This window comes from Oncorhynchus nerka, linkage group LG15, assembly GCF_034236695.1.
Source record: "Oncorhynchus nerka isolate Pitt River linkage group LG15, Oner_Uvic_2.0, whole genome shotgun sequence".
Lineage (NCBI taxonomy): Eukaryota > Metazoa > Chordata > Actinopteri > Salmoniformes > Salmonidae > Oncorhynchus > Oncorhynchus nerka.
The window spans coordinates 68531458-68551179 of NC_088410.1; the positions used below are offsets into that span (position 1 = coordinate 68531458).

Genomic DNA, 19722 nt, shown 5'->3' on the forward strand with positions numbered 1-19722 from the left:
GCAGATAGAGGGAGAGAGAGGGGGGGTGAGGGAGGCAGAGAGTGGGGGTGAGGGAGGCAGAGAGTGGGGGGTGAGGGAGGCAGATGGAAGGGGGGAAGCAGACAGAGAGAGGGGGTGAGGGAGGCAGAGAGTGGGGGTGAGGGAAGCAGATAGAGTGGGGGGAGCAGACAGAGAGAGGGGGGTGAGGGGGTCAGAGAGTGGGGGTGAGGGAGGCAGATAGAGAGGGGGGGAGCAGATAGAGGGGAAAGAGAGGGGGGTGAGGGAGGCAGAGAGTGGGGGTGAGGGAGGCAGATGGAAGGGGGAAGCAGACAGAGAGAGGGGTGGTGAGGGAGGCAGAGAGTGGGGGTGAGGGAAGCAGATAGAGAGGGGGAAGCAGACAGAGAGAGGGGGGGTGAGGGGGCAGAGAGTGGGGGTGAGGGAGGCAGATGGAAGGGGGGAAGCAGACAGAGAGAGGGGGGTGAGGGAGGCAGAGAGTGGGGGTGAGGAAGGCAGATGGAAAGGGGGGAAGCAGACAGAGAGAGGGGGTGAGGGAGGCAGAGAGTGGGGGTGAGGGAAGCAGATAGAGAGGGGGAAGCAGACAGAGAGAGGGGGGGTGAGGGGGCAGAGAGTGGGGGTGAGGGAGGCAGATAGAGAGGGGGGGTGAGGGGGCAGAGAGTGGGGTGTGAGGGAGGCAGATAGAGAGGGGGAAGCAGATAGAGAGAGAGGGGGTGAGGGAGGCAGAGAGTGGGGGTGAGGGAAGCAGATAGAGAGGGGGAAGCAGACAGAGAGAGGGGGTGAGGGGGCAGAGAGTGGGGGTGAGGGAGGCAGATAGAGAGGGGGGTGAGGGGGGCAGAGAGTGGGGTGTGAGGGAGGCAGATAGAGAGGGGGAGGCAGATAGAGAGAGGGGGTGAGGGAGGCAGAGAGTGGGGGTTGAGGGAGGCAGATAGAGAGGGAGGGAAGGGGAGAACAAGAGAGAACGAGATAAATTGAGAGCGAGAATGAGGAAATGAGGAAAAGTAGGTGACATGTGACAGAGAGTCATTACCACTCTCACAGTAATATGTTCTGTGATCAAGTCTGAACAACCCAGCTCCAGTTACTGGTAGGGAGAGTATACACAATCTATGATTACCACAGAAAACAAAGATGAGGGGGTACAAAGCCAGCAGTGCTACACGTTACACCTAACCTTACGAAAAAAACAAATTAAGACGTCAATGGAATGAAAAGCTTGGCACTCGCTGTATGGGTATAAAATAGTATGTGTGGCAATTTGAAACTAGATACCCCTGAATAAATACTGTTCACATACAGAGCCAAATACCAGAGAAGATTAAACATGCCCCCTACCCCTATTCACTAGTACTTGTGATGAGTGTTGGCTAGACAACGCTCAGGGGTGGGGTGTGTGTTCAGTTGTATGTGTCTGTGTATTTGACATGCAGTCTGTGCATTCTGAAGACAGCCATTCTGGCAGAGAGGCACTAGTGTCACTTTTAGCTGGGTGTTAGACATGTTTTTCTCTCTCATTACACAGTGGCAGGGATGCAAAACACGGCCGTCCATAATTAATGACACAAATCAAGCCTGTCATTGGCACTAGAGAGAGCGAGTGAGGGAGAAAGAGAAACAGAGGACCCAGGGGATAGTGGTTGTGGTGCAGTCTGGCACTGGTGTAAAGCTACAAAAAGATTGTAAACAGAATCTCATGAAAAGAGGTTGATACACTGAGTGTACAAAACATTAAGAACACCTTCCTAATATTGAGTTGCACCCCCACTTTTGCCCTCAGAACAGCCTCAGTTTGACGGGGCATGTTCTCTACAAGGTGTTGAAAGCGTTCCACAGGGATGCCGGCACATGGTGACTCCAATGGTTCCCACCGTTATCAGCATTTCACCTCTTTTTTTTCTTTTATCAAAAAAATGATATGTTTATTATTTTCCAATAATAATAATTTAAAAAAAAACTGCAATAAACAATGACATTCATTGTACTGTTGAATGGGATGGCCAATTTAGAGGACAAAACAAAACTTAGCTCACACATACACAAAATAAAACTAAATCCTATTAGGTGGTACATATATAAGAAGACAGCATATAGTCATTCCAAGCAGTGTAGTTAAGCCAAAAATAAGTATTGAGTGGAGTACAGCACAGAGTGGCAGCAGATCGTCAACCCAGTTATGAAGCGGGACTAGACCATTTATCCAGTATCGGCTGCCATATTTTGTAAAACACTGGACTTCTATTGGAGGTATTGTATCGAATCTTTTCCATATGTATTACGTTCCCTAAATCCCTTAACCACATTTCAAAAGGTAGGTACAGTCTCCAATTTCCAAAATTGCAATATGAGAACGTTTCAGTTCTTGACACAAACCGGTGCGCTTGGCACCTACTACCATACCCCGTTCAAAGGCACTTAAATCTTTTGTCTTGCCATTTCACCCTCTGAATGGCAGACATACACAACCCAGGTCTCAAATGGCTCAAGGCTTAAAAACAATATTTGTTAAACCTGTCTCCACCCCCTTCATCTACACTGACTGAAGTGGATTTAATAGGTGACATCAATAAGGAATCATAGTTTACAGTTGGATTCTCCTGGTCAGTCTACGTCATGGAAAGAGCAGGTGTTTATAATGTTTTGTACACTCAGTTTCTATTTGCAGTGTGTTTGGTTTAAACAGGGTCCATATAAAAAGGAAGGCATGCTCATGGGATTGACAATGAAAGTATTTGTTTCCCCCATACCCTTGTCCACCCAGAGTCAGTGGTGAACATCAGAAAGGAAGTGAGATGCTGGGGATTTTCTCCATGGTTACTAGCTGTTCTGCCCTCTCTAACCCCTAATGGCCGATCCTATTACATACTGGAAGTTTAACAGCAATATTTTGATAGTGACCTTTGTAGTGGCGTGGCATAGTTCATGTTCTTGGTAGAACATGAATGTTCATGCCATCGGAACCCACTATCTAGATTAAAGATCAGCAGCACGGTTCTAGACTACATTCTTTTCCCCTTCCGCTCTCCCTCTCTTCTTGAAATGAAGGAGTCACATGGGTTCATCTGCTTCAGTGAGAGAGGGACCCTTTCCCCATCCTCGTTCATTATCCCTCCTCTCGGGCTCCCCTTAACTATGACAAAGAAGTGGTCCTTTATCACTGGATTTTACTCTAAACTAAAACAGGGAGGCTTTTGTGTAATTCACCATTTATTGAGTAGTATCCCTTTTTCTCTTCCCTCTCGCAATCTCCCTCTTATGAGCCGTCCCAGCTCGTAAAACCAGCAAGTCAAACAACTGCAGAGCACAGAGGAGCTGGGAAGAGAAATGGACACTAGTAATGCTCTAACAAACACAACTCTCTCAAACGGAGCAATAAAATACTTTACCGTAAACATGTCCACGGTGTTACTCAAGAGAACAGGTTTAAACATATAGCTCTATTCAAATGTGACATGATCCCTCATGACAGATTCATACAAGCTTATGGGATATCGCATCTGTCATACTGGATACACATCTGGGACCCTCACAAACCCTTGTGAAATGTCTGGTATAAAACAGCAATGCTCCGTATTAGTATTTATCAAGATCTCCAATTAGCTGCAGCCGAGGCGGCGGCTACTCTTCCTGGGTCCAAACAGGAATCAACACAACAAATCAAATACTGTGTTCAATAAATCAATGATGACTGGCTTTATCTATGCCAGGAAAGAGTCGATTCTAAAACGATGAGGATATATTTCAACACTCTGCTGATTGAAGAGCCTACTTCAGTTATTTACAGCCCTGCCAATTCCCTCTACGCATCACCCTGAGCAATCTCCTCTGCGTGGTGTCTATGCAAATGTTTCCGCACTAGATTTACACTGTACACTCAAAAAGGCATGTTTCAAAATGATAAGAAAATACAATATAGCAGATGCTCTTTTAACACCACAGCACGAAGAAGCCAATTAAATGGCCAGTGTCACTGTAACCACCTGGTTGTTGAGTTAAGGTACAGTCCATCAACTACAAAGACACTAGTTAAGTGTAGGTCAGGCGAGCTGGGGGATGTTGTCTGTCTGATGGGTCACTTAGTAGTCTACTCCTAATGCACGCCTGTAGAGTCCTTGTACCTCTTTACTAAGAAGGGCCTATAATGGTAGGTCATGGGGCCAACAAAACCTGGTTAGCTTTGATCTCACGTTTTAACCATTTGAGGAAGCTTTCCAACCTCCGGCAATGCCGTTACTTCACTTACCCTTCTCGCAGTTCCGGCCTCCAAATCCTAGGGGGCAGTCACAGCTGAACGAGCCCCACATGTTGACGCAGGTCCCTCCGTTCAAACACGGGTTGTTATTGCAGAAGTGCCTTTTAGCAGAGCATCCTGGGAAGTTAAAGACATCTGAGGAATAGTTCAAGCCAACCTCATTATGCTAAGTGGTAATAAATGATTCCTGCTTCAGGTAAAACTCAAGGTACATTCACTTCCCCAACTCAGCTCATAGTGCTCAACTAAGACAGCAGGGAAGGGTGGATGCTATAAAACAGGCACAGAATGGTTCAGTCAAATGGCAATGTGCAAGGTTACTAACCTGGTAGAGTGCCGTTGTTAGCGATGAAGCTAGCCATGTCGACGTGGCGGTTGTCAATCCTCAGGTCCTTCATGCAGCCCACAAACTGGCGGTTCTGGATGGGGAAGTCCTCAGGCAGTTTGGGCACACCCCCTAGGAGGAGAGGACCAGTCAGATCCAGAGATCTACAGCAGAAAGATAGGACAGAGTCAGGCACATTTAGAATCTATCACTCAGCTCTGCTTCTATACCACAACACATTATAAACACTGAGCTCTGCTTCTATACCACAACACATTATAAACACTGAGCTCTGCTTCTATACCACAACACATTATAAACACTGAGCTCTGCTTCTATACCACAACACATTATAAACACTGAGCTCTGCTTCTATACCACAACACATTATAAACACTGAGCTCTGCTTCTATACCACAACACATTATAAACACTGAGCTCTGCTTCTATACCACAACACATTATAAACACTGAGCTCTGCTTCTATACCACAACACATTATAAACACTGAGGTCTGCTTCTATACCACAACACATTATAAACACTGAGCTCTGCTTCTATACCACAACACATTATAAACACTGAGCTCTGCTTCTATACCACAACACATTATAAACACTGAGCTCTGCTTCTATACCACAACATATCATTATAAACACTGAGCTCTGCTTCTATACCACAACATATCATTATAAACACTGAGCTCTGCTTCTATACCACAACACATTATAAACACTGAGCTCTGCTTCTATACCACAACATATCATTATAAACACTGAGCTCTACTTCTATACCACAACATATCATTATAAACACTGAGCTCTGCTTCTATACCACAACACATTATAAACACTGAGCTCTGCTTCTATACCACAACACATTATAAACACTGAGCTCTGCTTCTATACCACAACATATCATTATAAACACTGAGCTCTGCTTCTATACCACAACATATCATTATAAACACTGAGCTCTGCTTCTATACCACAACATATCATTATAAACACTGAGCTCTGCTTCTATACCACAACACATTATAAACACTGAGCTCTGCTTCTATACCACAACATATCATTATAAACACTGAGCTCTGCTTCTATACCACAACATATCATTAAAAACACTGAGCTCTGCTTCTATACCACAACACATTATAAACACTGAGCTCTGCTTCTATACCACAACACATTATAAACACTGAGCTCTGCTTCTATACCACAACATATCATTATAAACACTGAGCTCTGCTTCTATACCACAACATATCATTAAAAACACTGAGCTCTGCTTCTATACCACAAAATATCATTAAAAAAACACTGAGCTCTGCTTCTATACCACAACATATCAATAAAAACGCAGAGCTCTGCTTCTATACCACAACATATCATTAACACTTAGCTCTGATCTACGATCTTGGCTTCTATACCAAAAGACATCAACACACTGGAACAGCGTTTATTAAATATTTATCAGCTTTTCCAGGGAGGAAAACAGATACACCTCACTGAACTAAAATATGTTTACAAGCTGGACGTGACAGACTTAATTAAAAAATATATAATCTGTACCATAATGAGAGCCCTGTTTTGCTCAGCCAATTGGGATTTCTCTTTTGCTCTTGGCGTCACAACAATAGTACACTAGATCAAGAGTAAGTTCAGCTTGTGGCAAAATTTTTAAACTGAATTCATGGTTTCAAAAGGCTTTTATTCAACTCTACTATAATTGCAACTGTTGGCAAATAACAGTGCATAGTGAAATACTAGTAAGACCCTCCCATTCCCTTACTTTTTGGATCCTGATTGGCTGCCCTGGGCAGAGCAGGTGTAGTTCCCAATTACATGACCAAATCGCAGTGCCACTGAGGTGTCACAGTTGTCCACGGTTACTACGACGACCTTCTGGTCAGAGGGACCCTGGGGCATGCTGGCCTGGTTTAGGATTGGCTGTGAGGAGAGAAGAGGAGTTGTTGAGTTTGGCTCCAGTGTTATGGTGAGAGCACCTACAGCAGATGGGTGGGAAATCACCTGACACACTACTGGAAATAGCAGCACATGGTGATAGGAGTTTCTAAATAGTACAGCATTTCTATGTTATGCTATTCCTTCCTAAATGGGCGATACTGTATGTGTTTGGGAAGAACGTGGACATACATACAGTATGTGGTGTTTGGTTATGGATGGCTAGATAGATTGAGAGGGACAGGAAAGCACGCATTAGGCTATAATGAGCCTTCTGGGACTGTTCAGACGATTCTTTGAAAACAAAATCACAGGTGTATCTCAAGGACTGCTTGATGCTAAAAATATGCTGAGATTCTAGGTTTCTTCTTCAAGTTACAAAAGGCAGGTAAATGTGTGGAAGTTTATTTTTGTCTCAGAATATCCAATTTATTGTTTGTATGTGTCACTGTCAAGCATTTTTGGTTGCTCAGCACATAAATAGATTGCTTGTCTGTCTGGAGGTAGTGTGAAGTTGTGCCACACATCTCAGTATATCAGTGTGATCATAACCAATCCTGTCTAACAAGGTGTCAAAAACTCAGTAATCACACTTATTTTTCAAATGCAAAATACTAAGCGTAAAAACTAGCATTAAAAATCAAAAACTCTCACCATCTACTTTGTCATTGAAACGTTCACCCTAGAGAAGAATTTTCTCAAGTCAAGAGCTTCAAGAAGCTTTCACAACCCTAATGAAAAGTTTGAATAAATTCTGAAGAGAAAAGTCAGCCACTAGCTTTTATATTCAGCCCTACAGTATTCTGGAACATCACCCCAATTTATCTCAATGTTTTCAGTGCTTCAATCATTTAAAGCCAAACACCCACAGTTCAAGTCAGAGGCTGACACATAACCAACAGCACACACATGGCGGAAAAGCCCTGCTCAACAGCACACACACGGTGGAAAAGCCCTGCTCAACAGCACACACACGGCAGAAAAGCCCTGCTCAACAGCACACACACGGCGGAAAAGCCCTGCTCAACAGCACACACATGGCGGAAAAGCCCTGCTCAACAGCACACACACGGCAGAAAAGCCCTGCTCAACAGCACACACACGGCGGAAAAGCCCTGCTCAACAACACACACATGGCGGAAAAGCCCTGCTCAACAGCACACACACGGCGGAAAAGCCCTGCTCAACAGCACACACACGGTGGAAAAGCCCTGCTCAACAGCACACACACGGCGGAAAAGCCCTGCTCAACAGCACACACACGGCGGAAAAGCCCTGCTCAACAACACACACATGGTGGAAAATCCCTGCTCAACAGCACAGTGACGGTCTTCTTCAGCACAAAGGATCTCTTTCATTGTGTGAGGAATCAATGGAGGGAGAAACAAGACAAGGAGGGGCGGAGGGGTAGAATAACGATCCCGTCAATAAAGGTCACAACCTCTTTTCAAACACAAGCGTTTCCCGAGGTCACACAGAGCTCATATAGATCGTCAGCCCGGTTAGAGCTTGTGTCAGCAGTGGCTAGCAACACTGTAATGAGAGGGGTAACCACCACTGACCACCATCCCACTGTTGACTGACCAGGCCTGGGCACTGAGCTATGGACAGAGCATATAGGAATAGTCTCCATGTGCAGTGTGGTCTTGTGCTGAGCGATGTCGATTATTTTTTGTTTTTTAAACAGCTAATTGACCAACATCGGTTCAAATATTTGAATTCCATTACTTTCCTTTTTTTCTGTGAGCTCAAGCTCAGTCCTTTAGAGAGAAATCAGATCAAGCCCGAACTGTGCGATGTAGATTGGAGTTGTAGATTCCAACAGGCCAATATTCTACATAGTTTAGTGCAGAAAACATTGTAATTAACTACAATGACCATAACCTATTGCGCCGCCAATTTGTCCGGTCTGTGTGGAGCTGACACAGAGGGAAAGAAGAGATGGAAGAATGCGCGATCGAGATGGTCGATCTCGACGTTGGCGATGTCATTTACAAAATAGCCTCCAACACCCTACTCAACAAATTGGATGCAGTTTATCACAGTGCCATCCGTTTTGTCACCAAAGCCCCATATACTACCCATCACTGCGACCTGTATGCTCTCGTTGGCTGGCCCTCGCTTCATACTCATCGCCAAACCCACTGGCTCCAGGTCATCTACAAGACCCTGCTAGGTAAAGTCCCGCCTTATCTCTGCTCGCTGGTCACCATAGCTGCACCCACCCGTAGCACGCGTTCCAACAGGTATATCTCACTTGTCACCCCCAAAGCCAATTCCTCCTTTGGCCACCTCTCCTTCCAGTTCTCTGCTGCCAATGACTGGAACGAACTACAAAAATCTCTGAAACTGGAAACACTTATCTCCCTCACTAGCTTTAAGCACCAGCTGTCAGAGCAGCTCACAGATCACTGCATCTGTACATAGCCCAAAAACAACTACCTCTTCCCCTACTGTATTTAGCTCCTTTGTACCCCAGTATTTCTACTTTGCACACTCATCTACTGTCAAATCTACCATTCCAGTGTTTTAATTGCTATATTGTATTTACTTCGCCACCATGGCCTATTTATTGCCTTTACCTCCCTTATCTCACCTCATTTGCTCACATTGTATATAGACATATTTTTCTACTGTATTATTGACTGTATGTTTGTTTTACTCCATGTGTAACTGTGTTGTTGTATGTGTCGAACTGCTTTGCTTTATCTTTGCCAGGTCGCAATTGTAAATGAGAACTTGTTCTCAACTTGCCTACCGTGTTAAATAAATGTGAAATTAAAACAAATTAAAAAATTGACTATGAAGAACTACTAAAATAGATATTTTGTCAGACAGCATAGGCAGCAGCTCTATAGAGATGAGATGATGACTTGGAATGAAATAGCCTAATAAAGTCATCAACTAAAATATTTTATTTACGTGAATGTGAATAAAAGATAATCAATGATAAGCAGTAATGGACAGTCACTACCATCATGGGACTTTTAATTGTTTTATTCTGTGTTGTTACAGCATTCAACCCACATTTACATTTTAAAGAAAATAACCTAAACCAAAATTGAACCGACCTCAAATAGCACTAATCGCTCAGTAGCGTGGGCTACTGAGCGATTAGTGTTGCTCTCTCCTGGGTGGTGTGATTGTTGAGAGCTGAGGAATACATGTGATTTTGGGGGGGGGGTTGTGATAAAAAAAAATTTTAAAGTATCTTCTTAACAAAAATATAATTAGCTAATTTTATTCATAGCATAAGATGATCATAAATTACACTTGTGATTTGTCTACATATTCCTGCAGAGCCATAATAACTGTCTGAGCCCTTTAATCAAATGGGGCTAAGAATACAGACCAGACAAATGGAGTATAGGTGGACCTTACACACACATCTAGACAGCTGTAATATTGTAGGTCATGACAGAGCCCCATCCCTTTTCCAAGGAGCACTGCAGACAGAGGCACTGCCACATCTCCCTCACATGGTTCTCATTCCAACCCTGTATCCTATCCAGTGAGTAGATTAGATTATATCTGTGCTCGCAGCATGCTATTAATACAGCTGTCCCATTGAGGGGCTGTCTGTGAGGAGCTGAATACTAGAGGAGCTCATTGTGGGTCTTGTGATCAAGCTTGGCTGCCTCTGAGAGGATGGAGACTTAATTACATTGTTCCACTGCACTGATCAAATATTAGCCCTCCTCTTTAAACACCTCATCTGTCTCCCATTAGGCATTATTATCGTATCTAATAACTGGCAAATAGGATTAGTTGCTTTGCTGATTTGAGTCTGAAATATGTGCAGATGGATTTCATTATTCCCAACACACCGGCTACTAGAACGGTAGAAAGAACCTCTAAACCTCTTGACCAAAATGTCTTAATCCTTTAGTTGACCCCTTGTGAGGCAATGGGAAACTAATTTGTTGGGACAAACAAACCTGCAGTGTGGGATGATCTGTTAGAATGGTCACAAACCAAATCACCCGACACGCTCTTTTCCACGGTTCCCCTCAGTTGAGAAAGGTCCGGAACAGACTGGTCCAAATTCTCTGGTTCGTTCACTGACCTACGCATTGGGCCATCGCTCCCAGCAGCAATCATCAGTCATGGCTGTTGACTCTGCTATAATGACTCTCTGCTAATGTCTGTCAGCCGCTCAGTCTGCTACACAAAGCCCCGGCCTGTCAGAGCTGATTGGAGAGCATTCTTACTCAGGACTGCATAAAAACACTGTTCCCCTCATTACAGCGGGGTGACAGGGAAACATGGGAATATGAGTTCATTGTTATCCACGATGACAGGGATGGACAGGAGGAGCATGGGAGCAAACAACAGTAATATTAGGTCTGACTGGAAACACCATAGCAACCAGAGAGGTTAGCCCTGAAGCGCAGTGTCCCGCTCAAAGCCCAAGTCAAAACCTCTCTCGCCTTTCTTTTCCTCCTTTTGCTCCTCTCCCGCCCTGTTTTTCTCTCCTTGCTGGTGAACAGAGAGCGGGGCACCTTCCCCGGGGCCGCATCATTCACTGCCTATGGTCCCTTTGGAGGCCGAGCCCAGCACAAAAGCAGTGGTCATTGCCATTCTCCACACTCCCCCTCTCCCCTGAAAGGCACATTTCAATCTAAAATGCCCCCACCTCATCCCACCCACCCCCCCGCGGACAGGGACAGGCCGGCGTGAGATACCTCAGAGGGGAGGAGCCATCATTCTACCTCTATGACTCACTGGATCTGGACCAATGAGACAATGCTGCAGCAGCGGGTGTGAACTTTGATGGGGGGGGGGGGGTAGTTCAACCAAAACTCTGGGCAGTTTTCTAGGAAAATGTCCCTTCCATTGGTCTGCACCTCTGCTTAACATTATGCTAGTTCCATTATTGAGTTCATGTTTGTATTGTGCTAAAGATGAGCAGGAAACTAGGTGGTAAAATATGATAGAAAAGAAAACAGGTCATAAAAGGCGTTAGTGTGAGCAGTGGGCACTCAAGAGGAAGCACTTCTGTAGGTCACTGGAGACTGTTACTGTCTGTTTAATCCAAAAACTACTAGGTCACAATAAAACAAGCGATGGAGACTTTCATTGGACTTGTTGGTTTGTAACAAAGTGATTAATGAAAGAATAATGTCCCCGCTTTGATGGGAACCAAAGACTTTTCCTCCAATGGCCCACGAGATGTTGTGTTCCCTCACATTCTGCTGGCTGAATCTGACATGGCCCTGTTATTATAGACCATGAATAGAATATCCACACTAGGAGGGGGTTGCCTGGCAACAGCTTTATGATGCAAAGTGACTTTCTGAATAGACCAAAATGTAACATCCTGTGTGTTGGTCTGGGGGGGGGATAAGGGACAAGGGGTAGTGGTTTATAGTTCCATACATTCTTCACTGATTGATATGGAAATAAAAAAGTTGAAGCCGTCGTCAAGGAAAAATATCTTGTTTTGTATGAGTTCTATTTTCTCCAACATATACTCTGAGCATAGCTGTGAAAACATTCCTCCCACCCTTTTCTAGTGTCTCTCTCGCTCTTTATCCATCTGTCTCATCCCCCTCCATCTCTCTAGCTCTCTCTCATTCCTCCTATGTCTGTCTGGCACCCTGTCCCATCAACGGTTCTCTGGAATGACACAGCAGCAGTTCTGACAGGATGCAGCAAAGTGACAACATCCACAGAGGACCGTGGGTATTCTTCTCCCAGTGTGGTCCAGCTAGAATCCTGACTCTCATCACTCTATAGACTAGCGCCGTCAGACACTTGATGAAGTACAGCTGATCTAGTATAAATGGATGTCAAACAGGACACGAAGTACAGTGTAAAAATCTATATCCAGATCACTACACAACATCCATAAATCAATTACCGGTATACAAGTCCATTGCAGGCCAAACATGTTAAGAAAATATGTCTTGTATGTCTCATATTTCAAGTCTGTGGTAAAAGACAAACATAATTCAGTTTAGGCATGTACTGTACTGATGTTGGAAATGACCTGCTCTTCGTCCTCCTGCTCAGTGCTTCAGAGTGAGGTCTGATAAAGCCAAGTCTATAATGGGCCTTTTCAGTAGCCTAGTCTGACTCAAGTTACTGTATATGGGGCGGCAGGGTAGCCTAGTGGTTAGAGCGTAGGACTAGTAACCAGAAGGTTGCAAGTTCAAATCCCCTGACAAGGTACAAATCTGTCATTCTGTCCCTGAACAGGCAGTTAATCCACTGTTCCTAGGCCGTCATTGAAAATAAGAATTTGTTCTTAACTGACTTGCCTAGTTAAATAAAGGTAAAATTAAATTTCCCAGACCCAGCAAATCTGTGTTTTGTCTAGTGTTGAACCAGTCTATACTTTATAGGACCACAAGGCCTCGCCCAGGTTTCCCCCGACGTACCTTGTTGTAGTAGTGAACTTGCACCACATGCCACTGGCCATCACTGACACCTCCAAGGATGTAGGGCGACACAGTCGTCTTGGTCTCACCTAAAAAAAAGAACAAGTCAGCAAAGGTTATTCACACATCATTGTGTCAGGGCTCGTGCCAACACTTGTCACCATCACATGATATTAATAACAACCAACTCTAGATTTGGGATTAATTGGCTGACGTGCACTAACAGAAGCCCCTCCTACCAGCAGAGAAGGTGAGCTGGATCTGCTCGTTAATGATTTCCACAGCGATGAAATCGTGTTTCTCGTTGAAGCGGCCATTGTAGAGTAACAAACCGTTTGGCTCCTTTGTGGCAAATCTGGAAGACAGAAAAAAACAGGGCTCAGAGTGTACATTCACAGCCAAAGACTAAGAGAGTAAACAACAGTCTTTTCACTGAGGAAGGGTCTTTGTGGGGGGGAGGACTATGTGAAGATGCATTCTGCAAATATAACTAGTCATTACTGCAATAAATGCATTTTCAACAATTTTCAACCACATTGAACAGTCAGTGCTGAAAAACATGTCTAAATGGTTCTGTATCAATATCATGTCTAGAACCCCATCCAGTACCCTCGCCACAAGACAGACAGACGTACAATATACTGACTGACATGCCCTATTATAGCAGAGGATACAGATTATGAACACACCAGAAAACCTTTTTCCTTTCCCATTAGGTTACTAGGAGGGCATATTGATGCACTGTCCCTAGGGATTCCCCATTGAGGAGCAGAGAAGACAAAATGTAATAATGCTGCAATTTTCCACATACCACTGAGCACCCAACAGGGTTAACCACCACGACCACCGTTCTCTGACAGAGATGGAGAAATGCACTACAAAACAACGTAATATCTGCAGTGTTGGTGTGGAGCATGACACAGTCCATAAACTCAGACAGCATGCCGTGGACAGTGACTAAACCACAGAAATATAATGTCCATAGAGCTGGAGGTCATTGTGTTGTTGTCTTTTACTGTAACGTTAATCGACAGTTAGACACATTTAACCAATCCAGTGCACCTCTGGTACCCATCCAGAGGCCACGCCAAGTGACGCCACTAACGCTCTCGTCCAACCTGGGATTCAAGGAACAACGCGTTCCAACCGCAGAAAGACCACAGGGCATAGAAAAAAGACGGCACCAGTTCTATAAAAAACAAACAAATCAAAAATCAAATCAAATTTGATTTAGTCACATACGCCGAATACAACAGGTGTTGACCTTACAGTGAAATGCTTACTTACGAGCGCCTAACCAACAGTGCCGTTTCAAAAGATAAGGATAAGAATAAGAGATAACTGTAACAAGTGATTAAAGAGCAGCAGTAAAAAAATAACAATATATACAGGGGGGTGCCAGTACAGAGTCAATGTGCAGGGGCACCAGTTAGTTGAGGTAGTATGTAGGTAGAGTTAATTAAAGTGACTATGCATAGATGACAACAGAGAGTGGCAGTGGTGTGGAGAGCGGGGGCAATGCAAATAGTCTGGGTAGCCAACTCATTGGGTCACTGAGTTCTGAGGTGTCTTAATTTGATTCACCACAAAGGTAAAAAGCTCATGTGTGACACCGTGTTACCTTACATAATGATATTGCCGGCAGTCTAGGCCAAATGCAGAAGTTGCCAGAAAATTATAGAACCAGAAAATCATTTCCCCTCATTCATGTCCCAGGGGACCAAACAGTGGATGTGCTCCGTTTTACATTTGGAACATTCTGAACATCTGTGGGAGAACTGAGATCCCTGTCGTCTGTGTTACTGGTGTGACTCGTTGGCGCTTGTAGTCCGCATCTGCCTGTTCAGATGGAGACCGTGTCAGACGGATGAAGCCTACTTTCTTATTATAAATGAGGGAGAGATTCCAGAGATCTAAATACAGTCTCTCAGGACGCTTTCAGAGCACATTGGTAAATGTTGCGAGGCTATGTGTGTGTAAGTGTGTGTGTGTGTGTGTGTGTGTGTGTGTGTGCCAGTGTGTGAGCGTGCCAGTGTGTGAGCGTGCCAGTGTGTGAGCGTGCCAGTGTGTGTGCGTGCCAGTGTGTGAGCATGCCAGTGTGTGAGCGTGCCAGTGTGTGAGCGTGCCAGTGTGTGAGCGTGCCAGTGTGTGTGTGTGCATGCATTATCCCAGAGTGTAGCCATGGGGCACAGCAATGCTGACCTGCTTACTGAGGAGAATGATAATCATGACCTCAGACAAGAGGGAAGAGGAGAAAAACAAAAGGCACCAACTGATTACAATAGCACTGAATATCTCAAACATGTTCACCCATGACTGCATGGCCACGCACGACCGTCATTAAGTTTACTGACGACACAACGGCGGTAGGCCTGATCACAGACGACGATGAGGAAGCCTATAGGGAGGAAGTCAGAAACCAGGCAGTGTGGCGCCAGGACAACAACCTTTCTCTCAACATCAGCCAGACAAAGGAGATGATCGTGGATCACAGTAAACGGAGGGACGAGCACGCTCCCATCCATTGTGACGGGGCGGGAGCTTCAAGATCCTCAGTCTCCACATCACTACGGAATTAACAAGGTCCACACACACCAACACAGTCGTGAAGAAGGCACGAAAAGATTTGGCAAAGATACAGCTGCACCATTGAGAGCATCTTGACTACTTGGTATGGTAACTGCTTGACATCTGAGCGCAAGGCGCTACAGAGGGTAATGTGTACGGCATAATGTGTACGACTTATCTCTACTACTGCACCGCAAGCGGTACCGATGCACCAAGTCTGGAACCAACAGGACCCTAAACAGCTTCTACACCCAAGCCATAAGACTGCTAAGTAGTTAACCAAATAGCTACTTGGAAGGCTTTCCACTAGATGTTGGAACATTGCTGCGGGGACTTGCTTCCATTCAGCCACAAGAGCATTAGTGAGGTCGGCACTGATGTTGGGCGATTAGTCCTGGCTCTAAGTCGGCATTCTAATTCATACCAAAGATGTTGGATGGGGTTGAGGTCAGGGCTCTGTGCAGACCAGTCAAGTTCATCCACACCGATTTTGACAAACCTTTCTGTATGGACTTTGCTTTGTGCACGGGGGCATTGTCATGCTGAAACAGGAAAGAGCCTTCCTCAAACTGTTGCCACAAAGTTGGAAGGACAGAATCATTGAGAATGTCAGTGTATGCTGTAACGTTAAGATTTCCCTTCACTGGAACTAAAAGGGCCTAGCCCAAAGCATGAAAAACAGCCCCAGACCATTATTCCTCCACCACCAAACGTTAGTTGGCACTATGCATTCGGGCAGGTATCATTATTCTGGCATCTGCCAAACCCAGATTTGTCCGTCGGACTTCCAGATGGTGAAACGTGATTCTTCACTCCAGAGAATACGTTTCCACTGCTCCGGAGTCCAATTGCGACGAGCTTTACACCACTCCAGTCGACGCTTGGCATTACACATGGTTATCTTAGGCTTGTGTGCAGCTGCTCGGCCATGGAAACCCATTTCATGAAGCTCTCGACAAACAGTTCTTGTGCTGACGTTGCTTAGATTTTAGATTAGATTTAGATTTTATTAGATTTTATGTGCTTCAGCACACAGCGGTCCCGTTCTGTGAGCTTGTGTGGCCTACCACTTCATGGCTGAGCCGTTGTTGCTCCTAGACATTTCCACTTCAAAATAACAGCACTTACAGTTGACCGCGGCAGCTCTAGCAGGGCAGAAATTTGACAAACTGACTTGTTGGAAAGGTGGCATCCTATCGGACGGTGCCACGTTGAAAGTCAATGAGCTCTTCAGTAAGTTCATTCTATTGACAATGTTTTTCTATGGAGGTTGCATGGCTGTGTGCTGTCAGCACCGTGTGGCTCAAATAGCCGAATCCACTCATTTGAAGGGGTGTCCACATACGTGTATGTATTTACCTCAATTACCTCATACCCCTGCACATTGACTCGGTACTGGTAACCCATCTATATAGCCAAGTTATCGTTACTCATTGTGTATTTATTCCTTGTGTTATTATTTTTCTATTGTTTTTCTATTTGCGGTGTTGGGAAGGGCCCCGTAAGTAAGCATTTCACTGTTAGTCTACACCTGTTGTTTAAGAAGCATGTGACAAATACAGTTGGATTTGGTTTGAAACAGAAAATCTTGTGTTGTTTATTATGGTTAGCATCTAGAAATATTGTTTATTTTCATCTATGGCTTGGCCTTCTTGTCATCAATGAATATGTTTCCAAGGCTTGTGCACACAGCTTCCAGTTCCCCCCCGGACTGAGTGAAATCAACCATAACTGACTCCTCTGGCAACATTATATATGTCACATTAGACTGCCATTAGCAAAGTTAACAACCAGTCTACACATATTGACATGTGGAAGGGCCAATGGCCATGGTATAATGACAAGTTGATGTGACTGTATTAGACATGTGCATTGAGGAAGTCTCTAGATGGCCAAACCTGATATGAACACTAACAACGTGAGAGGTATTATTAAAATATGTGACACAAATGTTGCTACTAATGCTGTTTCTGGTAACAGACACACTTCCAACTCACAATTTCCTCTTCCTGCTAACTCTCGCTCTACTGTAGTGCAGTCTATAGGCTCCACCTCACTGAGGTTCCTCATGAGAAAAGCTCTTTACCACAGTAACCTGATCAAGCCAGGTTCAGGTAACAGAGAGCCCTGATAGACAGCCTGCTGGGTGTTAGCTGTTATATCCACAGCTTTACACACCACCTACTTCACAGCTCTGGGAGCAATCTGGGAACTACAAGGCCAAGGCTTTTAAGAAAGAGATCCAAAAGACTGCCATCTGAGCTACATTTAAACAAAGGCCACCACTTCCATAAAACTCACAAAGGCATATCATTATCACCACCACTCATGAATGGCTAGTTTCAAGCCCTGCCAAGAACTTCTAGAGTGAGAAAACATCACAAATGTATATAAAAAATGGCCATGTAATTTTACAGTGATAGCAACTGGGGGTTTTGTCTTTGCTATGATGGGATATTACACCCACGGTAGGGCTTTTATTGTCAGTTGGGAAGGAGCATTTCATTCAAATTAATGTACCCGTGTCTCATTTACATGAATGTACATCCGTGATCGACTGTGTTCAGTGTTACTCATCTGTTTTATTTAAGCACCACCATCCCCTGGCTACATCGCACAAGATACTAGTCCTTGATGTTGGACTAGAAATACAACTTGCTCTACCTGTATCAGACAAATGACACCATTATGATTTCGTGCTCATATAAAACTGGATGGTCGTTAATTGAGAGCAAATACATGTTCCCAAAATATCAAGGCATACCAGGATGAAAGCCCCCTAGGTGTAGGAGTTCATCTCATATGCGCACGCACATGTAAAGAGGTGGAAAAAGGTCTGGAAATATGGCTGAATATAAACAGTATAGCTTTTCCCTCCACAAGGAAATCAAACAAGCAAAATGCCGTTACAGAGACAAAGTGGAGTTGCAATTCAATGGCTCAGACACAAGACGTATATGGCAGGGTCTACGGGAAATCAAGGACTACAAAAAGAACACCAGCCCCGTCACGGACACAGACGTCACACTTCCAGACAAACTAAAACACCTTCTTTGCCCACTTTGAGGATAATACAATGCCACCGCCGAGGCACGCTAACAAGGACTGCGCGCCCCCCTATTCTCCGTGGCCGACATGAGTAAAATATTTAAACCTGTTAACCCTCGCAAGGCTACTGGCCCAGACGGCATCCCTTGCCACGTCCTCAGACCATGCACAGACCAGCTGGCTGGAGTGTCTACGGACATATTCAAATCACTCCCAATCCCAGTCCGCTGTCCCCACTGCTTCAAGATGGCCACCATTGTTCCTGTACCCAAGGCGGCAAAGATAACTGAACTATATTACTCGCCAACGTGCAATCATTGGACAATAAACTAGATGAGGTAAGATCACGAATATCCTACCAACGGGACATCAACAACTGTAATATCCTATGCTTCACGGAATCGTGGCTGAATGACGACATGGATATTCAGCTAGCGGGATACACGCTGCACCGGCAGCAGAGAACAGCACACTCCGGTATGATGAGGGGGGGGGTGGCCTGTGCATATTTTTTAAAAACAGCTGGTGCACGAAATCTAAGGAAGTCTCTAGACTTTACTCGCCTGAAGTAGAGTATATTGTGATAAACTGCAGGCCACACAACTTGCCTAGAGAGTTCTCAGCTATACTTTTCGTGGCTATTTATTTACCACCACAGACAGATGTTGGCACTAAGACCGCACTCAGTCAGCTGTATAAGGAAATAAGCAAACAGGAAACCGCTCACCCAGAGGCGCCGCTCCTAGTGGCCGGAGACTTTAATGCAGGGAAATTTAAATCAGTTCTACCAAATCTCTATCAACATGTTAAATGTGCAACTAGAGGGAACAAAATCCTAGATCACCTGTACTCCACACACAGAGACGCGTACAAAGCTCTCCCTCGCCCTCCATTTGGTCAATCCGACCACAACTCTATCCTCCTGATTCCTGCTTACAAGCAAAAATTAAAACAGGAAGCACCAGTGACTCGATCTATTAAAAAATGGCCAGATGAAGCAGATGCTAAACTACAGGACTGCTTTGCTATCACAGACTGGAACATGTTCCGGGATTCTTCCGATGACATTGAGGAATACACCACATCAGTCACTGGCTTTATCAATAAGTGCATTGAGGACGTCGTCCCCACAGTGACTGTACGTACATACCCCAACCAGAAGCCATGGATTACAGGCAACATTCGCAC

General features: G+C 44.8%; 1 protein-coding gene across 2 annotated transcripts in view; it reads right to left on the reverse strand.

Moving 5' to 3' along the window:
- The window catches only part of LOC115143208 (cadherin EGF LAG seven-pass G-type receptor 2-like), an 89443-nt gene that overhangs the window by 17696 nt on the left and 52025 nt on the right, over positions 1 to 19722 (reverse strand). For both annotated transcript variants that reach the window (XM_065001839.1, XM_065001838.1), the window contains exons 4-8: positions 13158 to 13273; positions 12919 to 13007; positions 6363 to 6520; positions 4569 to 4732; positions 4235 to 4360 (exon numbers count right to left, since the gene is read on the reverse strand). In XM_065001839.1, the coding sequence (XP_064857911.1) occupies positions 4235 to 4360; positions 4569 to 4732; positions 6363 to 6520; positions 12919 to 13007; positions 13158 to 13273 (653 nt within the window). The remainder of the gene's footprint in view (positions 1 to 4234; positions 4361 to 4568; positions 4733 to 6362; positions 6521 to 12918; positions 13008 to 13157; positions 13274 to 19722) is intronic.